Genomic DNA, 19136 nt, shown 5'->3' with positions numbered 1-19136 from the left:
CCTGCTAAACTATTAGCAAATTACTACACTGGAAGTTATAAGTTGTGTTTAATGAGATTTTCTTTTTCCTTTTATCAATTCTTCATCTTTTCTTAGTTAGATATCAACTCACTACATCTAAATCATCACTTGCCTTTCAATTTTTAATACCTTTATGTCCTCCCATTACATTTCCTATTCAACTTTCATTATCTTGAGTGGGAATCATTTAGTTACACCCAGCATGAGATCGTATCTCTCCTGCTGCTAGATGGATGTACTGCAGTTCATGAACTCACATGCCAATTTATTGTGCTCTAGCAGCGTGTTCAAGAGGCTTCTCTGCACTTATTAAACAGTTTAACTTTTAGCTAAGAGCCTTTAGTCTCAGACAGGACTTAGTGCAAGACCTATGTTTAGTGTGACAGGAGCCTAAGGTCCTGGTACAGTCAATGTATTCAGTATAATCTACAGAGTTTAGAAAGTGATTGAGCTGACCAACCACACTGCTATCCAATGCCATTTGAGATGTCGCAAGGTCTCAAGATAAGGCTTCTTGGACTGGAAAATTGAGGCCAGGCAGAAGGGAAAGGTCATGTCTGCCAGATCTGAGTGGGTATCTTGGATACCCTGCAGCATCACGAATGACATCTGAAGTCAGGTTTAGGCAACTCAATAAAGCTCTGCATGACAACTGTAGAGTGAGCTATTGTTTTTGTTGTCCATTGACTACATCTTCTTAAATGAAAGTGCCTTCATCTCAAACTAAATCTTACATCCTTTGTCCTTATATAAGAATCCTTATTTTTAGTAAACATAGCCATTTTAATTCTAGATAAACCTTTAATCTGCATCTATTTTGGAGCAGAGAGTTTTTGCTTTAGAAGTTTGTTTTTTATGTTGAAAAAAAAAAAGCTGAAATTAGAGTTAAACATTGTGAAGACCTCACCAAGAAACAGAGAAGGTCCTGATAATTAACACTCAGATAGTCTGGAGAAATCAGGATCATCAAAGCTTTGTTTTGCCTTACCCTGACTATAGTCACCCTGGCACAAAAAAAAGAGGTAGAAGAAAATGCGTATCTCAGTTGCATCCAGAGTGCAATGAAGAGGGGAGAGGTGCAGGTACTGATTTGCCCTCTTGAGCAAAAGCTACAGCACTTAGCCCTAGTGTAATAATCAAGAGGTTTCCACAACACTGAGACCACTCGTCATACTTCTTTATTAAAACACTGGAGTGCATCTCATATTGAAGAATCAAACACACAACCCTGACATCTTGTTCATAAGAAAGCTGAAGGAGCCAAGAAAGTGAACTGCTGTGATTAATGAATCCTGTTGTCACCAGTCCCACATACATCTATTGAAAAAAAGCCCATGCAATTGTTTGCATAACCTTTTCTAAGTACCTAACACTTGAGTCTGCCACTATCTGGGCATGCATTCTCAAGATCAGCAAGCCTTAAATTAATTTCATATGGTAGAGAGCACTAACACATTAATGTGAAATTTTAGCTGTACTGGAGATCGCATGGTCTACAAGAAGGTTGCATCAGTGGGCTGCACAATCCAAGAGGGATGTTGTCCACTTTCAAGGTTCTGGAAGGTAGAAAAAACTGGAAAGGCATTCCCCTGGAGACATTAGTCTTGGCAAGACAAAGGAACAGGTATGAATAGATGCAAAGCAAAATGATACATTGACAAGTTGCAAAAGTACAAGAGTATCATAAGAAAGATATACACCCCTTCACTAGAGTGACTGGTCAGCTTTAATACTATACGAAAATACATGTTCTGAAGATCAAGAGTCACAAATCAGTCCTTCTGAAAATCAGGAGAATGCTGGTAAATGTTAAAACTCAGAACTTAACTTGTATGTAAAAGAATTCAAGTTTATCAAAAACAGTTTATGCATTTGCATACTACCCTTCCTTTTTGACAGGAAACAGCCACTGTAGAAATGTCTGCCACTTGGGCGCATTAGAACCAGATCTAGAGTACTCAATGACAGCATAGCTCCCACCTCCTGATCAAGTAAATTATTATAAAAAGGCAGAGTGGGTTTTGATGTGGCTGCAAGACAGACTGGATCTTTACTCACACTGTCTCAAAGATTCCGTAATTTTGATGCTACAATATATTTGCCAGTCTGTTTCAAAGTGTGCTGTGAAATGTCAGAGTAACTCGGAAGGTGAAGAAGAGTTTATAAAATGAACACTCATCTTCTGGCCAAGAAGGCCAACAGTATCTGGGGTGCATTAGGAAGAGCATTGCCAGCAGGTCAAGGAAGCTAATACTCAGCCCTAGTGAGACCACATCTGGAGTACTGTGTCCAGTTCTGGGCTCCCCAACACAAGAGAGAGAGAGAGCTACTGAAGAGAATCCAGCAGAGGGCTACTAAAACAATTAAGGGACTGGAGCACCTCCTATGAGGAAAGGCTGCAAGAGCTGGGACACTTCAGCCTGGAGAAGACAAGACAAAGAAGGAGTCTTACCAATCTGTATCTGAAGGAAGGTGTAAAGAGGATGGGGCAAGACTCTTTTCAGTGGTGGTAAGCAACAGGACAAGAGGCAACGAGCACAAACTAAAAACACAGGAAGTTCCATCTGAACATGATGAAAATGTGAAGGTGACAGAGCACTGGCACAGGTTGCCCAGAGAGGTTGTGGAGTCTCCTTCCTTGAAGATATATTCAGAAGCCAGCTGAATAGGTCCCGAGCAACGTGCTCTAGGAGAATCTGCTTGAGCAGGAGGGTTGGACTGGATGATCATCAGAGGTCCCTTCCAAACTCAATCATCATGTGATTCTGTGATTAAAGAACGAGTAAGGACAGTGCTATGGAGGTACTAACCACTGAAAGACAAGGTTCATATGGCCTAGTGACATAGACACAAACAGGTCTTTCAAAATTCATTAAACATACAAGAATGCTGACATTGGACCTGCCATTTCATGAGACCAGTTCTAAAAGCATAGTGGTTAACATTTATTTTTAACACTCAATTTGAAACAACCAATTCAAATTCTGCTCTGAGACAGAAAATAGGAGGGATATCAGATGTAAAGTGACCCTGGAACACATTTCAGATCAGTCAAAAGCATGGTAACAATGATTCTTCATATGATATAAGGTACAAAAGATACAGCTAATCAAGAGTGAAAATAAAACCACCACCTAGTACTGACAATGCTGAAAATACCTTGCAGAAGAGTTGAATGCATGATTCTAAGAATTTGGAAAGCTCGAAGCTAGCCAGTGCTGATGGTGGGTCTACCTTCAACACCAAAGTCCTAATATATATAGAAAAGATCAGCTGATATCTACTTTGCTTTCATCATGACTGAACACAACACTCCCTGAAAGTTGTTTGTCATTGCCAAAATTCTGTAAAGTGAAAAGATAGAAGGGAAAAAGCATCATAGTACAGGAAAAACAGAAACTGAAAAAAATGAACTAAGTATTTTAATGATACTTAAGATATTTAAAACTATTAAGATTTTTTGTGTGATAGAAATGAGGTAAAATTTTCTATACTAACAGAAATCTCCACAAGCAGCAATATGATAGTATCTCTATGTGTACTTTAAGAAATAAAAGCAAACCTTCTGATTTTCTTCTATTTCATTTCTCATTTGCTTGTCTACCAGCACCCTGGTCAATGATCTGGAAAAATAAAATATTGGTATTACTCAACCATTTTATTTTTAAAAAATGTATTAAGTGAAATATATTAACACTGTATGTAATACACTGTTACTGAAGAATGTAGTTATTAAGACTTAAAAAAAAAGTAATGCATAGGGTCATAAATGTTCTGTTTTCCAAACAAATGTTTTATTGTGTATTACTCTAGTAAACTTAAGTTCAGGTTATGCTAAATTTTGTTGAAGTGCTGGTATTGGCATATTTTTAGAATACTCAATCTTTCCTCTTATTTTTCTAGAAAATAACGTGTATTATAAACAAAGGAGTTGCTCACACATCCTAAATATAAATGCAATATTTGGATTTTTTAAGTTAACATTACTAACTGTATGCAGCTCAGCATTACAGTACAAGTGGCCAAAAGTTATGGTTTGACATTGACAAAGGCAAGGAAAGTATATAAAGAATAACTGCTTTTGAAATGGCTGATAAAAAAAAAATCAAATTAAAGTAAAAATTGAGATCCTTGAAAAATTTAAATATTAAAAGGTAAAGTATCAATAACTGTTTCAGTCAAAAATCAGTTTTCTTTAGTAATTTTAACTTTAGGATATAATTCATTGATTCACCTTTTTTACCTGTTAAGAACATCATGGATGACTTTTTAATGTCACCTACCACAATGCATTGTTTGTGAGGTTCATAACTAATAGGCTACAACAAAATACTCCTGGCGGTAAATTAATCTCACCATGTTTTAAGAAATCCCAAACCATACTAACACAAATCCGATTCTCCCAATACATTCCAAAATAAATATCGTAGTTGTATCTGTAAGTAACTTCTTTCAAAACAAAATTGCATATATTTTTGCAATTCTGAATGGGGTTTCAATAAAAACTGGGGTGGCCTTAAACCTGAAAGTTAATTAAACAGAGAATGATACTACTAAGCCAACTTTAACTCTTATGGATAGTAAAGCAGTTATTTAATAATATGACCTAATTAAAAAAAAAAGAAAACTAGTTTAGAATATATATTTCTAAAGAATCCCATATATTTTTCACAGTATGTAAGAAATGAGATAAGAACAATTTAAACAAAATTTGAGCTTTCCAGACAATCAAAGAGATTACTTGATATGCTCAATCAATACGATTTTCAAGCTTCATTTAAAATATTACAGAATATATCACAGTTAATCCTTCTCTATGTAAATTCCTTTTTCCATCCACTCCCTGTAAATACTACGGTAGACTGCCATTGTGAATCTCTCCTGGACCACACCACAAGGCAGCACAGGATCAAGGAGGAGCTACATATGTACAAACCCCTACATGATGGGTGTCCTTTGTCTCAAAGTTTGCATTGCCATGCAGTGTACATGTTATATTTGGTAAATAGGATGTATTAATAGTTTCCCTGAAATTTTTGTTTCTTTTAATTCATATTAAAAATGCATTTCATATTGTCTTTGATAGAATACTAGACACATTTCTCTTTTGGCAGGAAATTAAAAAATTGGCCACCAATGTCTAGCTTAATGAGATAAACAGGAGTTAGGGAGCTGCTGGAAACTATAGAGCACTATATCAAACAAGCAAAACAACTTTACAGCAATCTTTTCTCTCAAATTTGGCTAACACTCGTAACAGCACAGAAATAGCCATCTTTGTGAGCACAGCAAACCTGCTTTTAATAGAAGCTGTTGTCAACATCCAAAAACCCACCTACCATCATTAAACAGCAAAAGCCAAAATCAGGGGAGCCAAAAAAGAATTATATGAAATAGTTGTGGTTTACATTAGTTTCATGGGAAATAGCTTTTTCTCGGCTTCTTTCTCTCAGTAAACAGGCTTGTTCCATAAATGTGAACAAGACTTCTACACTATACAATCACTATTCAAGGAAGACTCATAGAAACAGCAGCAGAAGTATATAAGATTATCTCAAAAATCTCTCAGAGGCTTTTCAGTTAATTGGAAAGGAATGGGAGGAAGAGAAGAAAACTATTTTTAAAATCTTGCCATGAGGACAGACTTAGTGAACTCTTCTACTATTTTCAGGGAAATATAAGCTCATTAGTAAAAGACAGAGATGGCCATTGCCCCAAATTTCCTTGAAAACGAGTTTTGCCACTGCCCCCACATCTGCTTGAAAACGACTTTTATTCCTCTAAGTGAGGTTTACTCCTCTTTGTTTCCTCTTTGTCTTCTATTGACGCAACAGATTTATTTCATATTAGAACATATCTCCTTCAGCTAAATTGTGTTCTAATAAAAAAAAAATTTAAATGACATCTGATTCATCTTTGATTCATTCAAACTTTTTAAAGGACATATTTCTAATAAAAGAAAATGGTGGTGAGACAGCGCTATGGATGCTGCTTTTCTACATGAATGAGGGAGAAATCAGATCAGAGGAAGGCAGGTGAAACTAAAACAAAAACACAAAATACCTTAATGGCAAGGAATTTGTCAAAACAAGTGAAAGGTGTAACTCGAACTGTGATGTCGAAGACCATACTACAATATAGTCAGCATGGTTCAGATATATTGTTATTGGTAGATACTGGAGGATCAGCTTAATAACTTGGCTCATAATTGCTCAACTAATCCAAAACGCTTTCTCATAAAGCCTTTAAAATTAATGCCTACATACAGTACATGAACATGAAGAATGTACTGGGTATATTCAATACTGAGGAAATACACCTTATATTCTACCACCTACTGTGTTCATTAGCTTTGAAATAAAAATTGTAGAACAGGAGGCCAAGAACTAGAAACATTTCTAGTTAAAAAGACACATAACTGATCAAGATTAAAGTAAAAAAGCATTAAAAGAAAAATGTGACAAAGAAATTCAGAAAGAATACCTGAAGCCCAATTTAAAACCACATTTCATCATATTGTATCATACTTTCTCTATCAAAAAGATCTGTAATTGATGGGAATTATTATTGAGAACTTACTTAGCCAAACAAGGACCAATAGAGCCAATTAAAAAGAAGACACAACAGGAAGCTGGAAATTTAAATATGTGGCAGTACTATAAAGGTTCTAATTTTCTAATCTAACTTTTCCAAGTAACTTAAGAGTAAAAAGGCAGAAACATAAAAGATGAAAGTGAAAATAATGAAAAGCCAGAAAGGAGAAGACAAAGCTGGCCAACACTAACAAGGATATAAAAATACTTATCAACGAATGGTTGGCTTTACTGTTTTTTTTTTGTTTTTTTGTTTTTTTTTTTTTTTTTTGTAATAAGATAGCAACATATAAAAGAAGCATTAACTAGTTGCTTGTCTATGCACGGCAGTTTCTCGCAGCAGGATTATAGAAAGATTTAAAGAGAAAGCAGGAAGGATGATCTTCAACATCATAGGTCAAAAGTATCACACACAAAAATGAGAGACATCTACTCAGTTTGAGTTCAGTCATTTGTTCAGTGATTCATCAAATTTTATACACTGTTTTTCTAAATTTTCACTGATGAAGTCTCACCAAACAGAAATACTTTTCTGTCTGAAAATAACAAATACTATTGGCTCTCCATGTTTTAGCAATGCTTTTGTATCAGCTTAAGGTTGTAATAGTATCTATCATATAATTTTATGCTTTCTTACTCTTATCTGGAAAAATAAGTAACTATGTAGTGCTGAATATCCTGAAAAAAGGAAAACTATTCATATGTTCAAAATAGTCAAGAATTATGAATGCCAGCAAGAAATTGAAAAACTGAATGAAATATCATTCTTATTATGGCATTCTTACATAATAGCAAGATATTTATAACATGATGTATAATAAAGATGAAAAATATCTTATGAAATTAATTATCAAAATGTTGAGATGAAATTTATTAGTTGTTATCCTGTCTCTGTATCTGATGACATTTTGTAAAATCTTACCTCAGACTAGCTTTTTCAACTGGAAATACTGAGACATGAAAATGCAGCTTATAATCTAGAAAGCACAAGAAACTTCCAGGGGAACTGTATATTATTTTTTTTATGGTTTAAGGGACTCTTTAGTTTTTAAGGAACATACATAATACTTGGAATTTTATTTTCACAACTATAGTTCTAAAGATTTGTATACAGTATTTTCAACGTAAAAAAAATTTGCGCAAATAAAAAATGGTTCTATTCATATCAAAACTGAGTGAAATGCAAACAATTTAAAAAGACTATTGTCATAATACTCTTTAGATAACTAAAAGGGTTAAGTAATATCTCTTCATTTCCATTTTATTCTAGATTATATTTTTGAAACTAATACTCATGACTTGCCAGGTTAAGCATGATTATATTACTGGGGAAAAATATTTTGTGCACTGTTTTTTTTACACAATGCCCCTTTAGTTTAGGATTGTTGTCAATACACACCTTTTAACTTCTCAAGTTATTTAAATATTTGTAATCCCTTATGTTAAAATAATATTATAGATTAGCATATTAGAATAGATTATACAGGATAGAAACTGTAATTCCCCTGAAGTCATATACTATACTCAAAAAAATAAAAAAGAACTGTTTGAAGAGTAGGTAAATAGCATCATTGTGCCACAAATACATCCTTCTCAACATCCTTGATAGGATTAGGATTATATGAAGAATTTATGAAATGTAAAGAAAAGCATTTCTCAATTATAATACAACTGGCTTACAGAAAAAGCAACCTTTAATATTATTACAAAGAAAAATGTCATTGGCAAATTTAATACTGATTTTTATCTTTTGTTGAGTATTCCATGTATCTTCCCAAGTAAGAAATCTAACAACATACAACAGCTGGGATGTAATCTTATTAGCAACCTTATGCTTAGAATCTGCTACTATGGGTAGACCTGCTATAAAACAGAATTTTACCCCTAACTACTGTGAGTAGATCTGCTATTATTTTAACAGAATTTTGTACCTGGCAAAATGCCCACTCCACTAAATACCTGAAGATCTAGGCTTTCTGTTTTAAGTGCCTGAAACATTAGAATGCCTTGGTAAAACACAGCATCACATGCATCAGACAGGAAATATTTGAAGAGGCCAATCATGAGATTTCTTGGCCACTATTTTCTACTCAATGAAACTGTCTGAAATCTATCTCAGAAGCTGTAAAACATGATTATCTGACTGCAGGATTTGGATATAAATCTGTATTACTGTCATGAAATTTAAACACAAACATAAAATCAACATTTGAAATCCAAGTATCATACCTGGCTCTTATTGGGAAGTTCTGAGCTATATCTTTCATTATCCTTAAGGCATCATAAACAGGGGCAGACATAATTCGAGCTGCTGCTTGAAAACTAAGATCTATAAAACAGAGAAAAAAAGTCACTGGGAATATCAGTCTCAACCAATATTGTCTACAATCAGAAAAACTGTTCCATATACACACTCCCATTATTAGATATATTTTGTATCAATCATATATTAATGTATTTACAAAGTAACATTATTAAGGATGAAAAGATAGGCACTTGAAAGTTGGAAATGCCAAATTTCAGGCTTCTCATACCAGTTCTGCTTGGCCATCTTCAGTATACATATTGTATATGTAATTCCTAAGTTTAAAAAAACCCAGCACACTAGGGAAAAAAAAACAACAGAAAAAAAAAAAAACAGACATCACATTGTCATGTACCAGTACTTCAAGAATACCAGGCTTTAAGCCTAAACACAGACCAATGCACCACAGCTGTAACTGCAACAAAGAATAATACCTTTTCAACTCCAGGACTTCACAGGATTTTCAAGGAATAGATATGTTAAATTTAAGAAGGTTGTATTGAGCATGTGAGATGCACTATTTTCAGAAGTTTGCAACATTTTCAGAAGAACTGAAAATGAAGCACTTAAAAACATGACATCCCTTAAAAAAAATTCTAGTAACCTTTTCTTTGAGACATGCTAGACAGTTAGGAAACTGATTTTTTTTATCTACCCTTTTCTCATAATGAAGTAAATTTGCAAATGTCAGCATGGCTTATAATTCATTTTTTACTCACTGGGAACAAAACTGTAATCTAATTAGCCTACATTAGGTGCCTATTGTGAGTGTAATACAATTTGGCATGAGCGTGGGAAAAAACAAATTTTTGCACTTACCCTATAAGGAAACAATACAGTAGGTGGCTCCATCTACTTTGGATAGTCTGCCTAACCTACCTCAGGGCTATGATACTTTTTGCTAAGAAGCTGCTAGTTCAAACATTTGATGAGAAACTGAAGGCCTTAAGTTGTTCAATTTAAAGTAAGTTGACGTCACATACAGTAAAACAGCCCTAGGCAGAAGGCCATAGAGTACGCTACCTAACAGAACTTTGCACCAGCCTTTAGAAGAAGTCAAGAATTAAAAAAATAGCCAGAAGAAAAGGTGACAGCATGCATTCCATTTTTAGCCTGACAAGATTGACCTTGGCTGCAAAAGAGTTAGGTCTGAGAGACGGATTGTTAACTAGAAATTTCTTGATACTTTTAACAACAGCTCATGTAAAAAGATTACTGTTTTCAAAAAGAACATTCCAGATCTCTTATGGCAGCCCAATAAATCGTCAGTGGGTGAAGGAATACCTGGTTGCTGCTATTACTACAAATCCTGATGCCTTATCTACAGTGCACTTAGGTGTATGCTTAAAAGTCTGCTACATAATCCTTCATAAACAATTAATCTCTTCCATGTTATGTCAAATAGCTTAGTGTACAAATATTCAAGTTCCACTAAAGCAAACTCACCTGTCTTTTTAACTTCTTGGTTTTCTCTGATGAAAGATACACTGCTTACCGTAACAGTTCCAGCTGCTCTGTAAGTGGCAGTTGTAAATGCTACACCCATCTCAAGCAGAGCAGTCTGTAATTACTTTCATCCTGGTTTTAAATTTGACTGTCCTGCATGTCTGATATTCTTTGTAATCATTCTTACTGACTTGTCATCAGTTAAGATACAGGAAGAAGGATGTGATGCAAGTTTATCAGAAAGGATGATGACAGGTATGCTAGTCTGAGGCTGTCACTTACAGACTTCCCAGTTGAGGTACATTACACAGCTGAGAGAGAATAGGTAGATCTTGGGAAAAAGACGATCCTGTGGTTAAAGCAGATCACAAAGTATGCTCTGAAGCACTAGAGATCGCGAGGATGAAGTGATGGTTCACACACACAGAATGAATTATTAAGGGGAATACTGCATTGAACCATTTTCCAGAGTTATAAGTAGTAACTCTTGTACTAAGTAACTCACTTATCTAAAATATAAGACTCTTAAAAGAGAAGCTCTGAAAAACAAACTTCTTTTTTTACAGGAAAAGTTTTGTTGGTGTTTAGGATCATTATAGATAGTATAGAAGTATGCCCTAACAGCTGAAGGAGTAGTTTTGGTTGAACTTCATTAATTTTTTTACTTGAGGCTAATAAAAGGAACTCTGAGTGTTGCCAAGTTATTAACTCAGCCAGTAGGATAAGGCATTGAGAATGAGCTAGAGAAAACACTCAGTCATGTCGAGAGTAGGAATATCAAAACAACTGCACCATACAAACAGGAAGCTGAAGGTCCCCTGTTTGAAAAGACAGGGAATCTATTTATTTTACGGAAGTAAGCACTAGTATCCTTGGCACTGAATAAACAATGTCCCAGTGCTTACATGCTTTCAACCTTCAGTCAAAAACCATCTTAAACTGAATTTAGCACCTGAGATAATACTTCAGGCAGAAAACTGGGCAACTTAACTTCTGCCTTTAAACTCAGTAAAGTTAGTTATGACCTTATAAAATGACTTCAATGTTCCTTTAATTTCTAGCATATAATAATAGGGCAAGACACTAATATATTTTAAAATATTTAATATAATACTGTATTTTTATGAAACTATATATCTTTTTTTAAAAAGTAACCTTTATTATAATATTTATACACCAACATAACAAAGCAGATTTCAACAGAATGCGGTACTAACTCAGAAAAAAAGAAATACATACCCTGTAGTTCCCAGACCTTCAGAGGTTCCATGTTGTTAGCAGTTTCCATGAGATGCTTTTTAAACTCTTTCAGATTGTTTTTCAGATTAGGATGCATTTGTCTGCACCAAAACAGGCAAAAAACAAAGACAAAATCAATGATATCCATCAGTGTCTGCTTACACCCACAGTACTGATTACAGCTAATACTGTGTCCTTATGGTAACAAAAAAGAGTGAAAATTTTAATTCATTTCTTGAAAGAAAGATGAGGATTTGGGGTGCATGGAAGGTGCATAATAAGATACTGAGAAGGATTACATTCCAGTAGTATTAACACACGGTATAGATAGCTGAAGAGTTAAATATAGCATAATATACAGTTAATTATATATTAACTGTCACTGTACAGTTATACAGAGTTTGTTGCACTGTGGTTGTATAATCCACTACAAGCTAAGGTTTGTAGGAAGAGAGAACATCTTTTACTAATTAACATTGCTGACAAAATCAAGCTACTGATCACACAAATCACTAGTCAGACATAAAGCGCACGATGCCCAAAAGCTTGTCTATTTTTTTCCAAAACAGAACTTGGGTTTTAAGTACAAAGACTTCAACCTGTGACAAGACGCTCTCCAATCGCAAACATTCTCCATTAGAGTTCTAAAGGCTCTTCTACTAAAAGTAAGAAGTAAAGAAGTAAATCACTGATGGAGATCAGAGCTGTTGCTTCTTCTATTAAAATGCAATCCAAGTACCTCAAAGAAGGCATGCTCAGCTGAAAAGGGGAGCAGAGACAGAAAATTCCATTTTTGCTCATTTCTAACACTAGCCTAGAAATGACAATCACAGTTCATAGTCTTATAAATTCTTCTGTTAAGTAGCAAATGTTTAACTAGCTTTGAGCTTTTAAATTACTGCTTTAACTGCTTTCTGTGCAAATTTACCTTGATGTTATTTTTTTTCTGTTCAGTCCATCTATTCTTCTGTGAATGAAGGACAAGTGACTAATAAAGGCTATTTGCAAGCCCTTATCAAAATCTAGTATTGATCCCTGGTGTCTCATTTCTCTTTTTCACTTATGTTAAAGGTCAAAATCAAGCCACACATAAAATACATTGAAAAAAGCTACCCCTTGCTGGATACATAATATGATATGAGATTGAATTATGTTAACCTGTATAACTAAATAAAATTATATCTCTAAGATTTTATGTCTTCTGCTTGCATCTGTAATTATTTCAGTTGAGAAAAGCTTTACTACAGCTATAACTGAGGGACAATTTTAAGACTACTGGACCATTTCTTTTATTTCCAAAATGAAAAGGACAAGAAAAAAATAGCAGAGACTGGGAACAGTCAAAAAGTCCAAGTAATTATCTGGCAGCTTTACAAAGTAGCCACCATGTGACACCAAGAACCTAAGTATAGCTAGGCTTAGCGTGAACCAAGAAGAAAAAAGTTCAGATTGAAAGTATGACATAAGCATTTGATATTACTTGCTGCTGAAGGTTGCTAGAGATAGGAGAAACAATAAGGAAGCCTGCAGATTTGGATGCACTTCTATTTCAATGTGTCTACTTTAAAAAAGGCAGAAAGGGAATAGGCTCTCAGAACTTCAAGAATTTAGACAGCATTATCAACTCCGAACTCTGCGAAGATTTACAGCTTGGTGAGAGTAACTGCAAACAAGTTTACTCCCTGCTTTAAAAGTGAAAGAGAGAGAGAGAGAGACAGAGAAGACTCACGCTCTTGAGTTTCTTGCTGAAGAAAACGTCAAAATTTATGATTCACTGCATGGATCTGTTACAGTCTGAGGGAAGCACTTTTGCTAATTGCAATTATGAAATGAGTCCACCAGTAGTGGACTAGAAGCAGCCTATGCTCAACAGGGGTGCATCTGATTTCATCAATCACTTGGACCAACAGATTGTTACTTAGAGATATAAGAGTTCCTGCCAGAACAGAACACAAATTCACGACCTCCAAAATAAGATTACATTTAAAATAGGCATATCTTCCAAGAAATATTACCCCTTAACACTTAGAAATGAATGACACTGCCTTTTGAAAAGACCCTGTTTAGCTACAACACGTGGGTTTGGATTTGTTAGGCTACTACTTGCATTTTAAAAACCCAACGTTTTGATTCTAATCAGCTGAAAACAGAAGAAGTAACAGCTGTCTACCGTAGAACATCATATTTTTCATGTTCGTATCTAAATTTTTGTGACTCTTGATGAAAGGGAATTTTAACTTTAAAAACGGTTTATTGCATACATTCCAAGAGAATTAGAATGCTAAAAGTAAAATGAAATGAAATAGAATAAATGACTTAAGTTTCCATCTTTACAGACACAAGAGATACACACACAAAACAGAATTTTAACCAACGGCAAACAAAGTCATTGCCAATTTAAGTATCATCTTTTATATATAATATATATATATTTTTGTTTCAGGTACAAAAACTTTAGTTTATGTCAACTCACTTCAATCTGCCAAAGAGAAAACCTTGGACATCACTCTCTTCTTCCTCACCATCTTCCTCTTCTGTTGAGTCACTTGTTCCTAAACATGCAGCATAAACATGCACTGTTAATGCAAATGTACAATACAAAAGTTGTCATTCCTAGATGTAATTTCGATTAGATTTAGATGTGTATGTTCATATTTTGGCAGCAGAATGAATCACTACAGAAATAACCAACATTGAAATTAATTTTGCATGGAATTCATCTAATGTTTACATTTTCAATATAAATGAAAATTATATGTTATATAGTTCACTCCTCAAAATAGTCATTTCTCAGTTTGATCAAGTGATAAAGTATAGCACTTATCAACCACGTAATACCAAATTTATGCTTGAAAAACTTCCTGACTTTAAACCTCTTGAATCCCCAGCCAGCATCTGATCCAAGACAGAGATCAGCTTCTCTTCCTTGAAAAAGCCCAAAATTAAAGTTGTTGTGGCTCAGCAGCTATTGAACATTAACCTCACCAAAACTAACATGAGGGTTAACTGTAACCTTCTTTAAGCTTTGCAAATCTCCACATAAAATAATTATTCTCTATAGTATTCCAGAATGCTACAGCTACTATTTTCTGTAGTGTATATCTTACATCAGTAAATAATAAGCAGATAGTAGTGCCAAATTCTATGCTCTAGTAAATCTTTTCTACAGAAGAACGTGAAAGTATTTTCATGTAAATTAAAAAAAAAGTAATGTGCAAATACTGTGCTAGTTAACATAGTTAACATATTTCAGTGCCAACTGAAATAAAGTAATTGAAGAATGAGATTAAACAAGCATAATCCTATACTTACTGAAAAGGAAGAATGGATTACATTTTGAAGTAAAGCTACAGATAACTATAGTTAAGTAATGAACTATATCTTAAGCACAGCTGTTCACAAGTGCTCCCATGTATTTTGATGACTTAGTTCTTAATGTTTTTAACAAAGCCTATAAAAAGAAATCAAACATAACCTTCAAAATACTATTGACTTTATTGTAAAGATGATAACATGTTTGTAATAGTATCTCCAATAAGATATCATAAATAAATAAAAACATACCTTTAATCTGTGTGTCATCTACTGCTTTATATTCTGTGCTCTTTATTGCAAGTTCTACACCATATCCAGATAAATACATTTTTCTGGAACTTGGTTTCTGTTTGATGACATTATTTTAACAGAATAAAAAACATAACTTAAAAAAATGTAATTTATAGAAGATTAACAACATTAATATAGTAAGTTTAAAATATTATGACAACTGTAACTTAAATTGATCATTCAGTTTATGATTCAAGGTACAAATTCATGGGAAGAGTCAAGTAAGTCATACTGACAGTCCAATATACCACTGAGAATGTGTGTGACGAAAAGTAAAGCCATCCTTTACTTCCTGAGGACCACAGTAATATTAAAAGAGGGATTAGAACAGGCAGAGCTGGTAGTACCCTATGCAATTAATGATGCCTTATAATTCCTGCTTTAAAATCTTTTTAATTTCTTTGTAACTTTGCCCAACTTTAGTATTTCAGGAGGAAATTTGCTATTTTTGCATCAGGCCGATATTTTTGAAAAGCTTTAAGGAAACAGTTAAGTGGTTTTTGTGAGAAAAATTAAGAAAACATATTAAAATGTCACTGCTAAAAACATCTTGTAGTCCTTTATCAAGAAGAACAAATGTTTTCAATTTGGAGTGGAAGTTTGATGTTCAGAAGGGTAACAACTACTTGGGACAAATTTGTTTCAGAAAACACACCCAAATTTGTCCAAAATGTACAAGAACCTCCTTTCTAAAATGCATTTTGCACAGGCACAGCAGCAGTTTCTTGCAAGTCTTTCAGCTTTAGCTTATAATTTCTCAGACTCTTTCTACATTGAGAATCCTTGAGTTCAAGACTGAAAACCCAGTAGAATTGGTTCTCTAAGCAGATCTCAGCACAGAGTGAAAAGTGCATCCTCTAAACAGTCTCAGTGGTACTGGCAAAGACAAAAAGACAGCAAAAGGACTATTCCTCTTCTCTCTCAATGCTCCCTCTTCTGGCATTTAATGAAAAAAAAAAAGAAGAAAAGCAGTCACAGTGGGAAACACAAGAATAAAATGGAGGTTGTGATGAAGGAGAAAAAGAAAGGAAGAGCAGTCTGAAGAAAGAAAATACAGGGAGGAGGACAAACATTTTGTGAGACCATGGTGAATAAGCAGATAATAACATGGAGACTGCTAAAAAGATAAAAAAAAAAAAAAAAAAAAAAACAGAAAGATGGGTATAAATTACATCCCTACACAACTCAGAATTTAAGATTAGCTTTCTCAAATTCTCTATGGCTTTAGGGTGAACAAACTCTGAAAGTCACCAACAAACTATGGGTCTCGTCTCCCTGGAATGCCTGGTCTATATGATGTACAGCAACAGCTCACTGCATCAGAACATTCTCATCTTGGCTGCAGCATTTAAAAGCTTTATTTTGAATGTAAATTACAAAAACGTACTGATAATCAAAATTGAGGGATAGCATAATTCCATGTATTGGTATTTGTTTTGCTATGTTTTGTTTTGCTTCAGGGAGAAGAATGTATTAGGAAAAGTATTAAGAAACATTATGTTTAAAAAAATGATTCTGCAAAAATGTAAATGCTGAAAAACTAGCCAGTGATGTAGAGTCTGACAGCCCATGCAGCCATACTCTAATGTGACATGCAAGACTATATCAACAATACATAAAATTACAAGTGTAATTAATTACTGATTTTTTTCACCTTGATTTTCTAATTCTAGCTCTCATTTTTTCTGATTCCTGTTACTGATATATTTAGCCTGCTGTACCAATATTCATCCAAGATCATTGTACAGTAAACAGACATATGACCAAAGGGAAGTGTTCTGAGATCAACTAGTGATGCAATGCCTCACGTTTGCAGGTAGGTTTGGGAGGAGCTGCTGTAGCACTGAATGACAAAAATTTATTTGGAGAAAGGAATAAGGAAGAAAGGTTGAAACGGGAAAATTGGTTGTTCAGATGAACAAAAAAGTACCTTTTAAAAATAAAAGAACAAATTAATGCACCAAAGATCAATGTTTAATGAACTTTTAGAAAACTCCAAATGTTAAGCAGCAGCTTATGCAATGGGCTGTAAATTTGTGGTTACATTCTTAACTGAGACATTTTCTTGAGCCTTTACCAATTTTTCTGAACTTAAAGTGGCACTGCCACATATATATATACATTAAAAAAAAGCAACTACAAGCATTTTTAGATAATATTTAGCTTTAATTTAGTAAAATGAAAAAGTAATAAGAATAGAAGCAATAGAAATATCTTAAAATTTGGTAGAAAACACAGGACACTATTTTTTTTCCTCAGTCTCAAAGTTTGTAATAGGTGATTCATTTCATCTGAAAGTTTTAAAATTAGAATATGTATTACACAAAGACAAATACAAAAATAGAGATGTGTTTTGTCAAAAAGCAAGAAAAATAACGACACACTATTAGTAGGTTACTGAATCAATGTCAATTTGAATTGCATACCTGAACATAATGCCGAAGAACATAAACAATTTCCTCCTTTTGAGCCTTTTCAGATAAAATCTTGTGGAATTTAACAAAATCTTTTGTACCCATTTCCGCGTAAAGAATAACCACCGGACCATTCTCTTTGAGAGCTGGGAATTTATGGTCTCCCTTAAAAAGGTATGGCCTGGGTCTGGTTTTAAAAACACATAATTGTGATATTTATATATTCAGAAGTGAAATTATATATTCAGAAATGAAATTAGAATAGTGACACTTTTCTACTTTGCAACTGAAAAGTTATTAAAGATTTAGATGTTAGAATATACAAGCAGTGTTACAATCATCACAAAATTATCATGATTGCTCACAAAAGATCTTGCAACATCAATTGCAAAATTAAAGTCTAAGAAACTGAAAAATCAGCAATTATAAATAATTTTAATATATTTTATCAAATCACAACACGAACAGCAAAATAAAAAGCACAGAGCATTGAGATTTTGTGCAACAGTCTGTTACAGCTAGAACCTTTTAATTCAATATGATGCATTATGACTAGAGTACCAAGCAATCAGTGAGCAACAGAGCAGCACAGGAGTATTCACTGAAGTTTGAGAAAGCTGCCAACACACATGAAAATTAATGGGATTTTGCTTCTCCAACACTGTCAAGCTCCGTTAATTTAGCTAATTTTGCTAATTTTGATTGCCTACTTATCCTCTTCATTCAAAGCCATTACTGTAGAAAAGTTATGCTTTCTACGCCTGCAATACATTCTTAGATAATGGTAAACATGTTCTGAATAAAACCCTGGGAAAGCGTAAAAAGCAGCAGGTGATAAAGTGCTAATTATCAATAATACATTTCTTTTTCAAAATGGCCTTTGAATAGTTACACTTGAAAGATCAGTAACCTCCCTTCAAACCTCTTCAGGACAAATTGAGAAATTCTAATCCAACATGCAGAAATGTGTATACTGTAGGTAGATGCTTGTTTAAAAATCGTCTGAGAAAGGTGTAAGCAGAACTCCACAATCCACAGTTTCTGTGATGCAAGTCTTAAGAATATCTTCAAAATAAAATCATAGAATCATAGAATAATTTAAATTGGAAGAGAACTTTAGAGGTCATCCGCTCCAATTCCTTACTCAAAGCAGGTTGCTCAGGGCCGTAACACCAGCATCCTACTTAAGCTTGATAGGTATGTGGAGACTATGTTTGTAAGGCAGATAGGACATGAGGAGGGGTCTGATTTGAAAGTTATCTTTGGCGCATGAAGCCACATGCAGCAGAAATACCAGGCAAGCTCTCTCACTGTCATCACAGGGCAGAGAAGCAGGTGTCGTCAGGGAGTCTGAAACTCTTGAATGAGTAAGCTCTGGGCAAGATCAGATACAGATTTACCCTGATGAAAGAACACACCTGCAATGCGACTTCTGCAACTTCATTCTCATATCAAGAGAGACAAAAACTCCCACAGTCATCTATAGAGAGCTAAAAATCTAAATCAAGAGAT

At 34.2% G+C, this 19136-nt stretch overlaps 1 protein-coding gene across 1 annotated transcript in view; it reads right to left on the bottom strand.

Moving 5' to 3' along the window:
* The window catches only part of UGGT2 (UDP-glucose glycoprotein glucosyltransferase 2), a 98516-nt gene that overhangs the window by 67248 nt on the left and 12132 nt on the right, over positions 1-19136 (bottom strand). Inside the window, exons 5-10 of the mRNA XM_062575806.1 lie at positions 17637-17811; positions 15169-15265; positions 14078-14156; positions 11605-11705; positions 8844-8943; positions 3584-3644 (exon numbers count right to left, since the gene is read on the bottom strand). Of these exons, the coding sequence (XP_062431790.1) occupies positions 3584-3644; positions 8844-8943; positions 11605-11705; positions 14078-14156; positions 15169-15265; positions 17637-17811 (613 nt within the window). The remainder of the gene's footprint in view (positions 1-3583; positions 3645-8843; positions 8944-11604; positions 11706-14077; positions 14157-15168; positions 15266-17636; positions 17812-19136) is intronic.

This window comes from Rhea pennata, chromosome 1, assembly GCF_028389875.1.
Source record: "Rhea pennata isolate bPtePen1 chromosome 1, bPtePen1.pri, whole genome shotgun sequence".
Classification (NCBI taxonomy): domain Eukaryota; kingdom Metazoa; phylum Chordata; class Aves; order Rheiformes; family Rheidae; genus Rhea; species Rhea pennata.
The sequence above is the reverse complement of the archived record's forward strand: the minus strand, read 5'-3'. Positions and strand labels throughout refer to the sequence as shown.